The 19,473-nt window shown below is 55.9% G+C and overlaps 1 protein-coding gene across 4 annotated transcripts in view; it reads left to right on the top strand.

Annotated features, from left to right (window-relative positions):
- The window catches only part of DHRS3 (dehydrogenase/reductase 3), a 41,663-nt gene that overhangs the window by 14,385 nt on the left and 7,805 nt on the right, over positions 1-19,473 (top strand). For all 4 annotated transcript variants that reach the window (XM_045475686.1, XM_045475685.1, XM_045475687.1 and 1 more), the window contains 2 exons: positions 18,316-18,459; positions 19,176-19,295. In XM_045475686.1, coding sequence (XP_045331642.1) covers positions 18,316-18,459; positions 19,176-19,295 — 264 coding nt within the window. The remainder of the gene's footprint in view (positions 1-18,315; positions 18,460-19,175; positions 19,296-19,473) is intronic.

Here is a 19,473-nt window from a genome sequence, read left to right as displayed (position 1 = left end):
TAGTCTACCTAGCGCGGGAGATGGGGAGGTGTGGGAGGGGGAGGGGCAAAAGGCAAAGAACATGCTGGCTGAACTTGACCTGGTTCTGAGGTTCCCCAGGAAGGGGGTTATCCCACCCATGCCACAGAAACCCTCGAGCAATTTTAGCTAGAAGACAGTGGGAGGGAATCAGTCTTCCCACAGAGAGAGGGCTGAGAGCCTGGTGTCTTACCACCCACTGAGGCCTCCATCCCTGTTAAGATGGCCGGTAATGACTGTCCCTGTCCTCGTGGGTGCAGGCGTTTCTGTGGGTGAAGAGCAGAGGGAGGCTGGCCAAGGGCTCAGCCTCTGCTCTGCTCTGCGCCGGGCTGCCCACTCCCCTGAAAACCACCCAGCTTCCCCTCTGTGGGTTTTCATTAGTCATTTTCATCTCAGCATCCAAGTAGCTCAGTTGGTCAGGGTTGTGCTGTGGTGAGGCCAAAGTCACAGGTTACCATGGCAACTCGGGGCGCTCTGTGGCTGCTCGTTGCCATGTGTCTGATGCAAAAGACTGTAAGGTCCTCGGGGAGCAGGAGACAAGTCTCCTCGCTCACCAAGCGTCCTAGGCACTTGGCACAGTATCGGGCACACAGTAGGCACTCGATAAACGTTTGCTGCCTGAGCAAATACGTGATCGACCCATCCTGGCTAGTTTAGAGCCTGTGTTCACTGAGTGCCTACTGGGCCCGGGGGCTGGTTCTGAGCACTTTCCATGTAAGTCATTTACTCCCCACAGTGAGGCCTAGCGTTGGTGCCGTTCCAATCCTCTCTCTACTGGCCACGACTCTGGGGGTCAGTAACTTGAGATCTCACATCTAGTAAGTGACCAAGCAGGATTTAAACCCAAGGTGTCCTCTTGAGCTGGTGATTCTGGTACCTCCTCATGAATCATTCTATGGAACAGAACAGGTCATGTTGACAGCCCCCCAGCAGACTCCGTGCGGCCGATGACTTTAACAGCCAGGGAGTTTAAATGCATCAAACAACATTAGCTACAGTTCTGATGGTGGGTCTGGAGGTATCCTTCAGACTGGTTTGTCGACCTCTGTGACCAGAAGGTCCGAGGATGGGACTACCTCTGGGCATGGCTTCAGGGGCTCAAACACTGGTGTCAGGATTCAGTCTCTCCTTGGGCAGGCCTCCTGCTCACGTGTGCCCCTCGCTGCCTTAAATACCCCAGCTCCCAGTCCACAGGATGGAGTGGTCTCTTCTGCTCAGCAGTTCCAGAAGGATCCAGGACTTGAGTCCCCCTGTCTGTGACTGGGTTGAGCCTGAAGCAGTCGCTAGTGATGGGTTACAGGCCTGTCTCTGAGTCAGGGGTGGACCAGCCCCAGCCAATCACAGTGGTTGAGAGTGGGGAGGTGGGCTTCCGTGGGGGTCTGTGGGATGCTGTTACCAGGAGCAAGGGTATTAGGAGCAGGTGTTTAGTCCTCCTTGTAGAAGCATCAGTCCAGGTTTTAGTCATCTCAAGCAGAAACTTCCAGGAGATCCAGGCCCACCTGTTAGCCAGTCTAGTCTAGTCTCCCAAGTCTGGTCCTGCAGACATTATCAGGTCATTTACTGACACTTAGGGGCTAAAAGGACAAAGTGGTCCTTTTAGGCTTGAGCTGAAACCTCCTCACCCTCGGGGAGTTTGTATCTCAAAGAGGCAAAATGAGCAGCCAGTCAAGGTGGCCTCGCAGGTTGTCAACACTTTCTTCGTGACCTTTTCTAGAAGACTGAAGGCCGCTATGATAGGAGAGTAAAGGAAGTCCCTTTGCGGGGTCACTGTTCATCGTGGTGGTTTCCTGGGTGTGAGAAGCCCAGTTCTCCCTCCTTTCTGGCCACAGGCAGGTGAGCAAAAGGGAGCCCATACTGGGTCCTTCCAGGGTGGGAAGAAGGGTCTCTGGAGAACTTCTAGAACTCCCAGGACCAGGGTCCTTTTAGAGCCCAGCCAGCCAGCACAGCATGCTCCGACCCTCTCGGGCCCCACAGCAGGTTATCCTGGGCAGCTGGGGCCAGCGTGACCACAAAGGGCAGGGCGACCTTACAGCAAGCTAGCAGTCCTGCCAGACACCCCCACGTGACATCAGGCCACCCTTGGCTCCCGCGCCTCACGTCCTCACCTCTCACTTGGCACAGAGGGCTCCCGCCTCACCTCTCCAGGCCACTTCCCTGCGAGCACGCAGCAGAATGCAGGGGAATGGGTGGGGGTCCTCCAGCCCAGAGCACAGGGGCCACCCTGCACCCCTCTGAGGGCTCACGCCTCCTTGGCTGGCGGCTCCACTGTCCTGGTTTTGGGGCCACCTCTTGGGCCTTTGTGTTGGGCGGGGTATGGGCGTGTGTTTGCACGCACACACACGAGCTCCCGCGTGCTGGGCACGCACACCCGCATTGGCTTCTTGGCCCTGTTCCAGGAGCCAGTAGAGAACAGTGGTTCAGATTTTGAGCTCGGAAACCTCAAACCAAAGTTCTTCCACTTACTTTGCCGAGTGACCCCGGGCAAGCTTCTAGACCTCTCTGAGCCTCAGTTTCCTCATCTGTAGAAGGAGGACTCAATGAGATAATGTTTAGAAGTCCTGAGCACAAAACAAGCCTTCAGTATGTGTTGGCCCCGGGGTGCGGCCGAGGATCGTGTTTGACTATTCACTCCAACCCGTCTCGTACCCCCTCTACAAAAGCACTTATGACCGGTTTGTTTGAAGCCGGTGAGGGTAGGTTAGATGGGGAGGGGCTGCTGTGCCACCGACAGCCCACACACTTTGGGGCAGACAGACTCGAGTTTCAATCCCAGCTCCTCGGGCCGGAGACCTTGGCCAAGTTCCTCAACCTCTCTGCAGGAGCTTCCGGTGGCTGTGCTAACACACAGCCACGCGCTCAGTGGCTTAAAACAGCATACACTTAGGCTCTTAGAGTTCTGGAGGTCGGAAGCCCGGCACAGGTCTCCCCAGGCTAAAGTCAAGGTGTCGGGGCTGCATTCCTTCTGCAGGCTCTAGGGGATCACCTATTTCCCTGCGCTCACAGCTTTTAGAGGCACCTGTGTCCCTTGGCTGGTGGCCCCTTCCTCTGTCTCCAAAGCCAGCCGCTGCCATGCTTCCTCACAACTTCCTCTTACTCCCTTCTTCTGGCCCCACGTGTCAACTTGTAAGGCCCCCTTGCGATTATACAGGGCCCACCTGGATAATTCAGGATAATCTTTCTATTTTAAAGTCAGTTGATTAGCAAATTTAATTCCATCTGCAACCCTAATCCCCCTTTCCCTTGCAAGGTAACACCTTCACAAATTCTGGGGATTAGGGCCCGGTGTCCTGGGGAAGCTTTCTCATCTGCAAAGTGACAGGGCTAATCCCAGCCTCCCAGGGCTTCTGGGAGGATTCCAGGAGATGGTCCAGCATGCTGGGCAGGGGCTCAGAAAATGCTGGTTGGATCTGCCCTGAGCACCTGCTGAATACAAAGCTCTGTTTCAGGTGCCATCCAGAGTCACCAAGGATGGAAGATGTCACAGTTCCTGCCACAGAGCGGCTGGTATTGTGATGAGGGCAGTAGGACATCCCCAGGGAAGGTTTGTCCTTGGAGAGCAGAATGGAAAAACAGGGACTTTTGCTGACCCTGTGCTGGGGGAGCAGCTGCTCCTGGGTCAAACCAGAAGGCTTCCTAATGGGGGCGGATTTGATAGGAGGGAAGGGCACACAGGGGGCTCTCCTAGGTCACAGGGCCCAGGTGGACATTACACAGAAAACAACACAAGGCCGCCTGGGTGGCTCAGTCGGTTAAGCCTCCAACTCCTGGTTTGGGCTCAGGTCATGATCTCAGTTTGTGACTTCGAGCCCCACATCGGGCTCCGTACTGGCAGCACAGAGCCTGCTTGGGATTCTCTCTCTCCTCCTCTTTGCCCCTCCCCTGCTCTCTCTGTCTCTCTCAAAGTAAATAAATAACAACTTTTAAAAAATAATTTAAAAAAAGAAGAAAAAAACACAAGGTTCTGGGTTCCAGCCTCAGTCTAGCTGGGAAAATGGACCAGTGGCCCTCAGTAACATATATGGTGTGATGGGTGCCTGATGAGCAAACCGTGATGGGAGTCAGCTATGGGCACAGCTAGGGCTTCCAACCAGTCTCTGACTTTGCTGTCAATGCAGCTCTTCCTGTGCACTAGGTGACTTACAGGGACCATCTGAGAGGTAGGAACCGTTCCTGTCCTCATTTTTTAAATGAGCAGAATAAGGCTCAGAGACGTTAAATATTTGCCTAACATCACACAGCACGAATAGTCGTGGGATTTGAAGCCAGGCAGTCTGGCTTCTGCAGAAGGAAGGCTGGCAGTGGCTCGGCCTGGGGTCTAAGGCGAGACATCAAGGAGGAGGTGGAGGCCACGGAAAGAAAACATCCCAGGCGAAGGGGAAGTCCGTGTCTGGAAAATGGGAGAGGCGGTTGGGCCGGCTAGAACAGAAGTGTGAGTAGCGTGATGGGAGATGGTAAAGGGCGACACCTCCCAGTACTTGGTGGCCACAGACTGGATTGAAAGAGCACTAGGGAGCCAAAGAGGAGCTTCTACAGGGTGCAGGACCAGACCGGGTTCCTGGAAGGTGAGGGAAGCCTGGTTTTCCAGCAGAATTTTCCTCTTTCTGCAGGGCTGGTGCTGAAGGGAATCCCCTTATGGCCCAGCATCCGGGCCAGGCAAGAACCGTGAAGGTTTGCTCCCAGCATCCTTTCGCCTTTGCTGAGCAGGCCGATTCCCGCCGCAAAACGTCCCACTGCTTCCCCAAATCCCCCAGCCCTCCAGGCCCAGATCCCCAGCCTGATAGCATGACGCCAGCCAGCCGGAAGGGTCAACTCCATGGCGTTTGACCTTCCTCCTGCAGAGATCAGACCGATTCCTAATTAATGGCCTGTAGGATAGATAGTTACCTTGGCACAGCTTGCAAGTAATTTAAAGCTTGTCCTCAGGAGGCCGGGCCATAAATAATGCTTAATTAGCCGGAGGTCTTCCTGGGACGCACCAGCTGTGTGTTATTGGGCACACCAGCTCAGGGACCCCCGGATGCCTGGCTGGGATAGGAAGGGGATGCTGAAAGAATCACCCCTCCCCCAGTGAAAAATCAGTCTTGTCTTTCCCAAAACAACAGCTATAGTCTCACCTCCACCAGCAGAAGTGTTACCAGGGTTGGGGTCCCAGCTCAGCTACTCCTGGCCGGGCCCTTGACATTTCTGGGACCTCGGTGCCCCATCTATAAGATGGCCCAATAGCTCAGGTCCATGGCCCCTTGAGGACTTGCTTAAATGTATAGATCAAATTAAGAGGAGGGTGGGGAAAAAGGACTCTGGAGACTTTGGATTTAGGAACTGAGGCTAGGGGATTATAGACCTCACTGAAGCACCTTAGACAAGCTCTTGAATAAATCCTAGAGCACTGGGGACCACTGTGACACGATTGTTTTCACCGCTAAATCTAATACGCTTCCGTACTGACTGCTTTTGGTTTTTTTGCATGTGTAGAGTGGGTGTGTAGGCAACTGTGAATCAGCTAGCGGTCGTCAGCCGTCTGTTGGGATGTGCTGTCCATTCTGCATCGTGCAGTGGGTCTGTTGGGGCCATGTTTCCCGCTGATCAGGGCAGGAGGGGAAGGCACGTGACCTGGCATTCCGTGCCCCTGGGTATGGCTCTAGAGCCCGGTCCATGTAAAGGCCCCGCCCGGCTTCCTCGTGCGAGGCCTGTGGGCCATACTTCATCCGTCCCGAGAACCCCTTCAAGACACATTATCACCCGTTTCACAGGAGAGGCAAAATGATTTCATTCGTTCGCTCACATGCTCAGCAGGCACCTGACGACCATGCCACGTGCTGGGAATTCATCCCGAAAGCCTATGCTAGAAAGTGTGTGCTGGGGGGGGGCAAGAAATAACTTAAAATTTCAGATAGCGGCAAAATGCTGTAAAGACAATAAAACAGGGTGATGGGAGGGAGAGAGATTTAAATATTAACTTCGGTGACAGGGAAGCTGGAATTGGCTCTGGTGTTGGACGGTGCCTTGTTGCAATCCTGGGCTGCTTTTTAAAGATCTGTAGTCATTTCTTCTTTACCCACCCACCCCCCCCCCAGTCGCCACAAGGACTTGAATTAGTGGGGTCCAAAGAGGGGAGTCAGTGTGGCGGCTCCTTGGGCACAGTGAACCATTTGCCCATATGTCCCCAAAGCCCTGGCCACTCACAGGAAATCCAGAAGGCAAGTTTGGTAGGTGGCTGAGGAGAGAGGGCCTGCTTGGGTTCCTTTCCGTGTCTCCAGGTTCTGCATCGGGCCCCGGATCTGAAGGCTTCTAGCCAGCCCCAGGAGCCTGGTGAGGCTTTCGTGCACTTTTGACCTTCCCACAGCGGCACAGGGAGGCCAGTTTTGATTCTTCCCACTTCCCCGGGGGGGTGGGGGGGAAGACGGTAATGCCCAGAGATGCCAAGTGACTCATCCAAAAGTCACACAGCAAATCAACTCCAGAGCACAGTGCTGGCCTGCCGGCCCCAGCCAGGCTGCCTGCCATTCCCAAGAGCAGTTCAGACACCTGGGCTGCCAAGGGTGTGCGGGCCAGGGCCGTTCTGGGAGCCGCCTGGAACAAACGGTGGTCCCCTGCCTGGTGGAGGCGGGCAGCCGGCGGGACACGCTGGCATCTGCTCACACCTGGAGGAAGGGCCCCCAGCACCCCAGCACTTCTGCTTCCATGAAGAGGGATGAGCTTCCCAGAAAGCCGAGCTCAAAGGCAGGCACTTCCCCAGTCTGTTGGGCAGAAAGCCCAGAGCTGACCCCAGAGGCTCAGCCCTCGGTTTTGAAAACCCCCTCCCGCCCCGAGAGGCAGGGGATGGGGTCCCCAGCGGAGAGGCTGACCCCAGATGGGTGGACGCCGCCAGCCCCCGGGGACGCTCCGGAGGAAGGAGGGAGGCCGCGCTCCAGCTGGGCCCGTGCCTGCCAGGGGGGCGGCGGAGGGTTCACGCTGCGGCCAGCAGACTGGCTGCGTGTTGCAATGTCTGGTGGCGTTTGCAGCATCCTGTCCGTGTGTGCAGCTGGGGTAACCTCAGGCCGGCGCGGAGGAGCGTGTGTGGCGCGCAGGCCTCGCGGCCTGGAGGCTGCTGGCACCTTGCATCTCATTTACAGCTCCGGGTTCAGCCGCGGGCCAGCGGCGCCCGTGACGTCACGCCGTTTGTTTACCGCGGGGAGGAAGCGCGGGCGGTCCCGGCGGCGGTCGGAGGGGCACCCCTTCCAGCCCCCGCGCGCGCCGCGACCCCAGCCCCAGCGTGGCCCTCCTCCCCACCTCCCCTGCCCCCTTCCTCTCTGCGCCCCTCCCCGCATCCCCAACCTCAGCCTGGCCCTCCGCCCCACGTCCCCCCGCCCCTTCCCATCCGCACCCCAACCCGTCCCCGGCCCGGTCCCTACCTACCCCGCCCCCTCCCCAACCGCGCTCCGGACACCTCCCTGAAGCCCCTACCCCACCACCCTCCTCACCTCCTGGACCACAGCGCCGCCCCGCCCCCTCCACATCTACCTCCCAGCCCTCTTCCCTACCCTCTCCCTTCCTTTTCCGTCCGCCAAACGGGATCCCAGCCCGATCCCCACCCAGGACTCCAGCCCAGCCCTGCCCCACCCCCTCCCGGGACCCCCGCGGGCCCCCACCCTCCGCCCGCCCCTGGGCCCGCTTTCAGAAAGACTTCCTGGAGCCTCCTGCCAGACCCGTTGAGGTTTCGCCCGGCGGCTCCTCCTTGCCACCCCCTCACCCCATCATGTGAGCGCAGACTCGCCTCCCTGCACGGAGCAGGCTGCGGCGGCTCATTTCGCTGTCAGGGGCGGTGTTGGGATGGCCGGCGCTTTGTTATTGGAAACTGGGGTGTTTACCGGCGGCGCGCTAGGTGGGTAGCTGGCCAAGGGCGCGCTAGGTGGGCAGCTGGCCTGCTTGGCCGGCATCCAGGCACCCTCTTCCTGGGGAGGCGGCCCTCGCCACCTGGAACCGCTTCCGCACTCTCCACCACCCCTCCCCCTCGCTTTGCCTAAGCCCGGTGTTCTGGATGCTGAAGGGACCTGGGGATCGAAGTCGGGACCTTTCTCTTCCTCCGAACCTGGGACTTGCCAAAGCCGACCTTCCCTGGAGAGGGAGGCTCAGAGGCTCAGTGCAGGACCACTGTTCTACCAGCGTCTCAGACCAAACCCTTTGGGGTCCTCTTGGAACCCCTCTTCCTCTGGCTGCCCAGTCCTGAACCCTCCTCTTCCAGAACCTTCACCCGACTGCCCCATCTGCCTCAAGTGTCACCCGCCTGTAGAGCAGCTCCTGACAGGCCCCCCTGCACCGCCCTGGTTCCCACTCCCATTCCCAACCCCTAATCCAGCAGTCAGAACTCGTTCCAGAAGCCAAGTCAAAAGTGATCATTTCTGTGGTGACGACCCTCTGAAGGGTTTCCAGTCTCATTGGGAATAGAATTCCATGCCCCCACCCCCACCCCGCACTCCTTACAGCTGCAGTGCTCAACTTCATGTCTGCCGCCTGGCCTCCCTGCTGTACCCCAACACCCTGAGCTCGTTCCCACCCCAGGACCTTTGCACTGGCTGCTCCCTCTGCCTGGAAGGCCCTTGCCCCAGATATCTGCATCCCTCCCTCCTTGACTTCCCTCAAGTTTGCCCAAATGTTATCCTATCACAGAGGCTTTCCCTGTCCCCCTTCCAAGTAAATACCACTCCCACCCGGGGATCATTCCATCCAGCCTCCCCCCTACCAAGCTTCCCTCTCCTTCCGTGCACTTTTGGCCACCCTTATGTATTGCATTTGTTCCTATGTTCATTGTTCCCCATCTCCCCCGTACACTCGTGAGAGCAAATGCCAGGAGAGGGGAAAGAACTTTCCTGCTGTATTCCAGAGCTTCCGGCACTGCCTGGCATGCGGTCACCACTCAGTAAGCCCCCTTGAATGTGTGAGCGAGTGAGTGAGCGAGTGAGTGAGTCAGGACAGGGAGCAGTGAAAGAACTTGGCTTTGGGGTCTAGGTTGAAGCTGCTTTGAAACTTCTGGTTGCACAGCCTGCATGAATTACTTAGCCTGTCTGAGCTTCATGCACGCACGGCACTTATGGTCCCATTTCTCAGAATGGTGATGCTGGAGATGTGCACCATGCTGGAGAGTGGCCTGTAACCGCTGGCTCTCCTCCCCTTCTTGGCACCTGCATCTCAAGGTCACCTGGTGTTCTCTGCAACGGCCCCCGGAGGGAGGTCCAGATGCGGGAACGGGGGCAAAGGTCATGAGGTGTCAGCTAGCAATTCTGGCCTGAGTTTTCCCACTCCTGGGTTTTGCCAAGTGTGGTCTACGGGTAGACAGAAGGAGGTGCAACCCTTGGGCCGGGCTTGTAGGCTGTTAGTGTTTGTGAAAAGAAACATCAGCCCCTGAGTTTCGGGCTGGAAGTGAGAAGCTGTTCTGCTCTGCCTTAGAGGCAGCCTTTGAGATAGTTTCCCTTTGAGGAGGTTTTCCCAGTGGTCCTGGAACCAAAAAGAGTCACAAGAATCACACCCTGGGATGAGATGGGGACTTAGCCCAGTTGTCCTACTTGGTTTCTGAATAGTTGCTGAAGACATGGCTCTTGGCAGGTGAAAGTGTTAGGTGTGCGTGTGTGTGTGTGTGTGTGTGTGTGTGTGTGTGTGTGTCGCGGGGTGGGGGGCGCGGTGCCCCTGTCCTCATGGATGTAGGGCTTCCATTGTTGGAGGGAGATGTGTGTCCGAGAAGAGATCTGGAAAGTCAGAAAGCAAGAATGTGCACAGAGATGTCTATGGCGTCTTTGTTCATTGCTGTCAAAACTGGCAACCAAGAGGCCCTCCATTAAGTGAACAGATAAATAAACTGAAACATTCAAGCAATGAGATCCTATTCAGCACTAAGAGGAAATGAGCCATCAAGCCACGAAGACACACGGAGGCACCCTAAATGTATATACTGAGTGCGAGAAACCAGTCTGAAAAAACCATATACTGTGATTCCAACCGTATGGCATTCTGGAAAAGGCATAGGGACCTCACGCGCGTCAGTGTGGGTTCCTCAGTTGTAACAAGTGTACCACGCTGATGGGGGACGTTGTAGTCGGGGAGGCTGTGCCTGAGGGGGTGCAGGGGAGATGTAGGGACTCTCTGTGCCTCCTGCTCCATTTTGCTGTGAACCTAAAACTGTTAAAAAAAAAAAAAAAGCCTCTAGTGGCCCTATGTTATTTATGGATCAAATACATATTCTTGGTCCCAGAGGTCAAGGGCAGTATGTAACTGGACTCTACCTGAACCTGTCCATGCTGCCACCCTCTCCTGGGGACTCCACTCCACCAGCTCCAAGATGGCCTAGCCTTCTTCCTTCCTTTCTCCTGGACCACACTTACATGGCTGCCCCCTGGAAGGGCTCTCCCCTCTTTTCTCTGTGTGTCTCCCTTCTGTCTCTTCTAAGGACACCTGTCATTGGATTTAGGGTCCACCCTAATCCAGGGTGATCTCATCTCAAGATCCTTAACTCATTACATCTGCAAAGACCCTTTTCCCAAATAAGGTCACACGCATGGGTCTCAGGGATTAGGAATTGGACGTAATTTCTTGGGGAGGGTGGGCACGAGTCAAGCTGTTATGCCCCTCTGCGGGCAGTAGTGAGGACCTCATCTACAGTGCCTAGAGCAGGGCCTGGCACACAGCGAGCGCCCGAGAAACGTTAGCAGTGGCAGCAGTGAGTCCCGTTCTCCTTGCCCGCTGGGAGAACCAGGGATGCTCCTGGCACACCCCTTCCCCCCCCCCCCCCCCCCCCCCCCCCCCGCCGACTTCCCCCGGCCACTGTGCTGACCTATGCTCAGGGACAGTGGGTCCTGTCCTCACCTGTTCTCCCACCTCAGCCTCTAAAGGCCCCCGGTAGCCTCGCCAAGTGTTGAGGATCATTTACTGTCACCCATGTGGCACATAGTTGGTCAGCAGGGCCACGTGCTACACGGTCACAGGGCAGCGGCTTCCCGGGAGGTGGACGCCTTGCCGTCCAGCCCTTGTCATGTGGTGTGCACTCGGTGACAGCTGTGCAGTGCATACATGTGGCCCTTTATGGGGTCACTTGGCTCTTCACTCTGCAGGTGAAGTTCGGCGGCCGAGTGCACAGGACTGGGCATCAGACCCAGCGGGTTGGAGTTCCGGCTGTACCGTTACCAGCTGAGTCATTTCGGGCATATCACACAGCCCCTCCGTGCCTCAGTTTCCTCATTTTCGGATTGGGCCTGGGGCCCCCCTCCTAGAGCTGCCAGAGGGCTGGGTGGGGACCTGCGTGGTTCTCCCGTGGCTCCCACGGGCCAGTTCCAGGCGGACCTCGGCGGGAGGAAGTCTCTGTCCGGCTCCAGGCTGTGGTCAGGGACTCGTGGGAGGAGGACACTGCTGCCTGATCTAATCTGAGGAGCTTCCTAACAGTCCGCTCCAACAGCTGAGCCGGCGGTAGCCAGAACATTCTGGGCAGGCCCAAACAGGGAGCGAAGCCAGCGCGAGCCTGCCCTGCCTGTCACTCGGGCAGCTCGGCAGCACGGGGACAGGAAGGGGGAGCCGCCTCTGGCCTGAGCCCCCAGCAAGGAGGCCCAGTGCCTTTGCCCCCTCTGACCCGCTGGGGTCACACATCAGCGGCGGGGACACAGACAGCGAACCGGAGGCTATGCAAAGGGCAGGGTGCAAACGGGTGCATGTTGAGGGCAGAAACGGGGCTCTCGGGGAAGGGGGGGAGGTGGGAAGATTAGAAAATCTGAAATGTCTCGAGGGAGTATCCCATCACTGTCATGGATTCTGAAGGGTTGTCTTTGAAAGACAAGGTGGGCTGCTTGCCTGTTGGGGGTGACCGCCCAGCACTCCCAATGGGTGAGAGCTGGAGGCAGCTGGTTGGGGTTCATTCCTAGAAAAAAAAAGAAAAAGCTTCCGTTCCAGAGAAGAAAGGGCTAAGGATCCAGAGCGGTAGTATTCAAACTTCGTTTTATTTTTGTAGCAACGGAATCTGTATAGAAATGGCTGTTCTAGAAGACGAATAAAAGTGACAGTGCTCTGAATGACCCGGGCGGGGGGGGGGGGCGGAGCAGGGACCCCGTCTACCAAGCCTCCCACCCCTCAGCAGCCCTGGAGGCTCCTCGCTAGATTCCCCCACGGTTCCCGGAGCTCAGCGGGAACACCTGTCTCCGGAAATCCTTGGACGGTTTTGACACTGGTGTCCACCTTCGTGGGCCCAGGACTGTGGACAAAGGAGGGTCTTGTAAGTCGAGTGGAAGGATGGAAATGGAGAGGTCTCTAAGATTCTGCAGTGCGGCCCCAGTTGAGGCTGTGTCTAGAAACAAGGCAATGAAGCCCCGGTCTTCCAAGCATCTGTCACCCCGGTGACCCCAGTTTTATGGGGGGAGAGTGGGATCTTCTGCGAGCAGAGATCTATTTATGTTCCTGGGTTAATAATAAGAATAATAATAATAGCGAGCATTTGTCATGTCCTTTCTTCATCTTCCCAACCACCCTTTGAAATTCATAACCTTAATTTATAGAGAGGTTCAGTGGGTGTCTAAGTTCATGTAACTTCTGAGGGGTAGATCAGAGAACTGAGCCCAGCAGTCTCTGGCTCCTGAGCCTGTGTTCTCAGCCACTCTTCTCAAAAGATAGGGGGTCTCTTTTTGGAAACAGGCAGGACTGTGAAAGAGAAGAGAGCTTAAAATTTAACTTCCGCTGGACAGTACGTGTCCGTGCTCCCAGCGTCACCATCCCGCACCCCTTGCGGGCCACATGAAGCTCTGAGAATGGATTTTTATGAACGTCCTCCCGCTGGAGGTGCTAAGAGTGGAGGAGAGCTGTGCACCCTCAAAACCGTGACCCTCCCACCCACCCCCCTTCCCTGCCATGGTTTGGGGTCTCTGGTGGGTATTTTCTTCCTTCTGGGAAACCAACTCAGCATCGCTTCGCTCCAAGACATGGGACCCGTGAGACATGAGCTGTTCTGCCAAAGACCTTCCGAGGGACTTAGATCTTTCCGGGGCCGCCGATTATAAACAGATGCTCCTCTTGGGATCCGCCCGGAGACCACCCAGCTCACGTCACTGGGGAGGGGGACTGTGCTCTCTGCAGCTGAACTCCAGCAATGAATGCCAAGTGCAGGCCTGCATGCAAGCATCTCTGGGCAAAGAAGGCAAGGCTGGGTGGAGAAGAGTCCCTCACTGTTCTCTGGCCAGCAGATTTTTTTCTAGAGACCTCCCTGGGCCAATGTCATGTGACAGTGTTAGTTGGCTTTTACTCTTGCTGGGTGCTGAGGTTACCAGATGGATAGAATGGATGGGATTCCCCAGAGGACCTTGCAAGCTTGCGGGGGAGGCAGGGGTGTTCTCGCACAAAGATCAGTGTTGGCAGTTGGGCATGTGAGTCTCGGGTCACACTACACTGCACCAGTGGTGTGACCCTGGACGAGTCATTTTACCTGTCTGAGCCTCACCTGCAGGATGGACAGAGTAACCATACCCACTCATGGAATTGTAAGGATGAAAGGAGAAAACATACGGAGGGTACCCAGCCTATGGAAAGTGCTCACTAGATACTTGCTGTTGTGTCATGATGTTGTTATTGTGGATTATTGTGTGTTATTGAAGGATAGAAGGAGCAGCCAGAGAAGCTTCACAACCAAGGGGGCATTCAAGCAGGGTTCTGCAGGATGAATAGGAGTCCACAAGTAGGCTTGGCATTTAAAGCAAAGGAGAACAGCGTGCTGGGCACTAGGTAGGGTCACAGGGAACTTGGAATGAATGACATTTATCCAGGAGACAAGATGTAGATGGGAAATGGCGAGGACAGCACACTGGGGGCCAAGTTCAGCATGTGATGCCTGAGGGTCAACCTGTAACCGTGAGCTTCCTCGCTCATCCTCACGATGGGGAGAGAGATCCAAACAGACAGCCACCTTGTGCCGGGTGGGAGCCCCAAAGGGGCAGAGCCAGGGACCTGGGGAGCAGGCAGGGCTTGGACCCGCGGACCTCTGACCTCTGGCCTCATGGTCTCCTCAGCTGTGAGAAGTGGGTAACAGTGGCCTTCAACTCTGGGGCTTCTCGGGCTCAGGCTGGCTGGAGCTGCGGTGAGGGCAGCTTTGAGGGAGAGGAGGGCAGGGACCCTGGGCCGGACAGGGCGGCCGTGGCCTGAGAGGGGCCGGATGTCTTGGTCCCCTTCCCTCCCTGCAGCCTGAAGGACAAGAGCTAACCGTTGGCCCCAGAGAGGCTGGGAGGCCGCCAGTGTGGAGTCACCCTGAACCCTCATTTTATCAACCAGGCCTGAGAGTGAATCCCGGGCCCGCTGGCCTTCACCAGCTGCTTCCTGTCCTGGGAGTTTATTCATAGGAGGCCGGCTGGAGTTCCACGAGCTCGTCAATCTGCACCCTCCTCTCCTGTTCACCCCACGCCCCTCTCAGACCCCTGCCTCCTGCCTGCCTGTCCTCTCCTCCGTTCTGACACCGGGTGGGACTCTTGTCCTGTCAGCTGTCCGGAGTCACCCCCAGCTGACTCCGGGCAGGGACCGTGTGGGCAGACCTGCTGGGCTAAATCTGCCGGTTTCCTGGTCAGCAACTCTGGGTCCCCAGAGGGGTCCAGGCAGGGCACTGGAGAAGGAGAAGCCAGCAAGGCACAGGTGAAGCCCTCCCATCCCCAGAGGACCCGCCCGTGGCCACCAGTGAGGCACCCATGCATGGCCCTGAGCCTCTTTTTCCATCTGAGAGTAACCCCTTGCCCCCTTCAAGGGTCTCAACCTCAGATGTGACTCTTCACATCATAGCACAGCCCCAGGGTGGTTTTGAGGCACTGGGGAAATCTGGGTCTCACTGAATCTTGGTCCAAGCGGACTCTGTGTTGAGGGTTCTAGGACCTTCGTGGCTCCATCAAGGAGGATGGGGTGGTCTCAGCCTTCATACCTCCTCCCTGCCCGTCCCACCTGTGGCAGGTGAACTGTCATTCATTCACCCAGCAAACAGCATGTGCCGTGCTGGGCCCTAGAATGTGAAAATGAACAAGCCAGGATTGAGGGCCCTCAGGGGGCTCCCAGCCCAGTGGGGTTGGAGGGGGGGTGGGGCGGGCAGCAAGCAGCCCTGTCATTGTGCCCAGGGAAAGCTGGAGGCTCTGAGCACAGAGCATGAGGAAGCCAGCCCACCAGGGCATCCTCAACAGACCCCGAAAAGGAAATGGCCCCGCCTGGATGTGTCCCCTGCCCACGGGAAATGAGTGGACACAGCGTTCCCTTTGCCCCCTTTCCCCCAGTCCCTGTTTCCCTCTTCAGGGCTTTCTTCCAGCCACATGGACAGTCCTGGCCTCCCTGGTTTCCTGATGGCTGGTTTCCTGGGCAGACCGGAGGCGGGGTTAGACCCAACCCTCCTTGCCCTACCTGAGAACTGGGGTGGGGGGGGGGATCAGGAAGAATTAGTTAATCCGGCCAGGAGTCCCTGGTGCCCCTTCTGCTGGAACCCCATGCACACCTGTGTGTGCTGAGAAGCAACCCAAGGTTCCCAGAATACAGGCCTCCTGTGTGTACTACTGCCCCAGACCCTCTGAGGGGCTCGCTTGTGCTCCTAGAACCCCTGCACCTGCCAACACCCACCCCAGCTTTACACTTCCCTTCTCTTTCCACTTGTCCAGAAATTCTCAGAGTCCTCAGAGGCACTGCCTTCTGCCAGACCCTAGGGAACGGTGCAAACCCCGTGGCCCTGTTCCCCATAGGAGCTGGAGGTGGGATAGGGTTGAGCAGGGACTAGGGGAGGAGAAAAGAGGCCAAAGATCACCTTCACCTCAGGCTGACATAGTCAGAATTAGATGGAGGGTGGTTGGATGGTGGGAGAGGGTGAGTAGAAGGAAGAAAAGAGAGGTGGATGGATGGATGGATGGGAGGGAAGGAGGGAAGAAGAATGGATTGGGTAGGTAGATGGATGGATGGATGGATGGGAGGGAGGAAGGGAGGAAGGGAAGAAGGATGGATTGGGTGGGTAGATGGATGGATGGATGAGTGAATGGATGGATGGATGGGTGGATGGACAGATAGGCAGATGGGGTAACAAGGGAGGATGGAAAGAAACTTGGGTGACAAGCACTACAAGGCAAGGGTGAGGTTTGGTGGAGTGGAGGATGCTTACACCCAATTGCCTTCCCACAAGAGATGGTTTTTTTCTTCTTCCTGAAGTGAATCTCACTGCCTCCCCTGAAGGAACACACTCTAAGTCTGTTTTTAGTTCAATAGACAAGAAAGTGTCCCTTGGAGACTGTCTAATTGCAGTCCGTTTGCCCTTAAAGGACTTTTGTGGTCATGGAGAGCCACTGATGGAATCCTTCCTTGTAAAACACTTCCTGTATTTTAAGACTTAATTATAAGAAATAAAGCGGTTGGACTAGGTGGGGTCTTCAAACTGGCCTTCCCAGGGATGTTTCAGGGGTTGAAAAAACAGTTTTATTTTCTTTTTAAAAATATTTCAGGGGCGCCTGGGTGGCTCAGTTGGTTAGGCGTCTGACTCTTGAGATTGGCTCAGGTCATGACCTCATAGTTTGTGAGATCGAGCCCCATGTTGGGCTCTACGCTGATAGCACAGAGCCTGCTTGGGATTCTCTCTCTCCCTCTGCCCCTCCCCACTCTCTCTCTCTCTTTCTCTCTCTCTCAAAATAAATAAACATTTTTTGTAAATTTTCAAAAGTATCTAAAGCACTAGTAGAAAAAGCAGGTCCGTTGGAGACCACCAGCTCTTTTCGTTTCCTTTCCTAATAAGATAAAGCCCGTTGCTTTATTCAGGTGATTTGTACATTCCAGAAAGTTTGGGGGTGGGGGAGCACACCAGGTCTTTTGTGTATCCCTCCAGCTACTCCCTTTGGGACCCTTTCTGCTTAAGTGAAAGTTCTGAGATTTTAAGGTCTACAGTTGATAAAACCGTTCCCACCTCCAACTAGTCTGTGTGACTTTTCTCTCTACTGTGTCACAGAGCGGACTGGAGAAATCCATCGGGTTCTGGGCTGGTGTGATTGGAGCCACCTCGGTAGCCTTCACTTGAAAACGCTTGCTTACCCAACACGGCCTTCCTGTTCTCGTTAGTTTCTTCTAGAGGGAAAAACCTGTGGTTGGACCTGGAACGTCTTCCTTGTGAAGAAACCTAGTTTCACACACGGGGTACCATGTTGGGTTTCATTTTTCAAGGAGGAGTTTCATTGACAATTTTAGAAGGAAGAAATGAAAATAGAAACCCATTAGACTAATCCCTGGGAAAACCCCATCTCTTCCTTTTTCCGATGCCTTCCAGCCCCTGCCTCTATTGCCCTGTGCTGCCAGAGCTGAATTTTATTAAGGTTCTTAGTTCCCTGTCTTCCAACCTTTTTACCGACGGGGGCCTCTCTGGACCCAGGGACACATCATGTCATGGGGAGGTGGGTTGTTCTCGCTGGGGTCAAGGTTGAGAGTGAACCAGCCTTCTCTTCTGAGCCTTTTATGGCCAGCCATTCATAAGTTTGTCCAACACTGTTAGGAGTCCATTCATTGGCCCCGCCAGGGTCTCCTCCTAGTGCAATGGGTCCCACATTTATTGCCTGTGGGGACGGCAGCATTTCTTTCTCAGTGGGAGCCTGGGTGCCTCTCTTCGTGCCCTCCTTCCCAGTGGGGCCACAGCTAGGTGGGGAGTCCACTTCACCTCTGTGGGCCTCATGGCCAAGACCTTCCAGTCCATTCTGGAGGCTGGTGCTCATAAACCTGGCTCTAGACCTGCTGGGTGGGAAGGCCAGCTTGTTCCTGAGAACATTTTGGAACACCATACAGGAGTGCTGTCACTCCAGACTGTGTAGGGTAACTAGAATCTGTTGGTGGGAGGCGTCCTGTGGAAAGGAATGTGTAAGAAAGACTTGTGTGGGAGCCCGGGTGACTCAGTTGGTTCAGTGTCTTCGGTTCAGCTCATGATCTTGCAGTCTGTGAGTTCTGGCCCCATGTCGGGCTCTGTGCTGACAGCTCAGAGCCTGGAGCCTGTTTCAGATTCTGTGTCTCCCTCACTCTCTGCCCCTCCTCCGCTCATGTTCTGTCTCTGTCTCTCTCTCAAAAATAAATAAACATTAAGAGACACTTGTAAATAATGCATCCATCCACTGGTCGTAAATGGGCTCAGTAACTGTCCGTTCGGTTCAGAAAGTCATATTGTTAATGTGCTTGGTGTGCTGTCGTTGGATGCAATCGGGGAGGCTAGCTACTTGACTTGCCAATTACTCGGGCAAACTGCTGAATTTCCATTGCCCACCATTGAATTACGATGGGTCATTTAATCACCACCTGTTTGGTGTTGCCATCCTCTCCTTCCAGATCGTTCTCTGGGGCCGGACTGAGAAATGCCTGAAAGAGACGACAGAGGAGATTCGGCAGATGGGCACCGAGTGCCACTACTTCATCTGTGATGTAGGCAACCGGGAGGAGGTATACCAGACGGCCAAAGCTGTCCGGGAGAAGGTAAGTGCCCAGGAGGGTCTGTCCTGAGTTCAGCTGGACACAAGACACAATAGCCAAAGAGAACATTCTCTCACCTGCCTGGCCTGGGAGAGAGCGTTGCGAATGGCAAAATGGCTGTTTTCGGGGCATGTCTGGGGACTGTCCCGGAAGCTGGCCCAAGCTGTGTGTGCATGTCCGTGTGCGTGAGTGTATACGTGCATGCGTCTGTGTGTGTGTGTGTGTGTGTGTGTGTGTGTGTGCGTGTGTGTTCTTTGGGGCAGGGATTAGGTGTGTGGCTTGATTACATAACAGAAGTAATCGCCTGTTGTCCCCTTTGGAAGAAACCTTGTGAGTTTCTGGGGGGCAAAAGTCCCATCGCCCTCTGGGAGGATCCTTCTCCTGACTCCAGCCATCTGTTCACGGTGAATGTATCAGTGAGCTCCACAAGAGCAAAACCCATCCTGTTTGCTATCTAGCCCGTGGTGAACGTTAAGTGCTTCTGTGTAGCAATAACCTCATTTATCGTAAACATGCTGTGTGCCACGAAGTATTTCTGACCCTCAGATCAACCCCGGTACGGCCATCAGCTCCATCTCACAAATCCAGACTGAGGCTCAGAGAGATGATGTGGCTGTCCAGGGGCACACAGCCGGTGTCGAGGGGGCAGGCCCCGCCCCTGTGGGTGCAGGCCACCGGGACCGGCTGCCCTAACAGCCCCGCGGCCCCCTTGCCCACAGGTGGGCGACATCACCATCCTGGTGAACAATGCTGCCGTGGTCCACGGGAAGAGCCTGATGGACAGTGACGATGACGCCCTTCTCAAGTCCCAGCACATCAACACCCTGGGCCAGTTCTGGGTAAGGGCCGTCCTGGGCCACAGCCGGCCCTGGGCGTGACAGTGACATGTTCCTGCCCTCCCGGCTGCTGTAGGGGGGTGGGGAGAGGCTCGCCGGGGCTTGGGCTCAGGCCGGGGGGATGTCCGGAGGCAAGGTGGCCAGATAAGAGCAATGACCGCCCAGCCCCCGGAGACATCTG

Source organism: Leopardus geoffroyi, chromosome C1, assembly GCF_018350155.1.
Source record: "Leopardus geoffroyi isolate Oge1 chromosome C1, O.geoffroyi_Oge1_pat1.0, whole genome shotgun sequence".
Taxonomy (NCBI): Eukaryota; Metazoa; Chordata; class Mammalia; order Carnivora; family Felidae; genus Leopardus; species Leopardus geoffroyi.
This window is presented reverse-complemented; position numbering and strand designations above follow the sequence as displayed.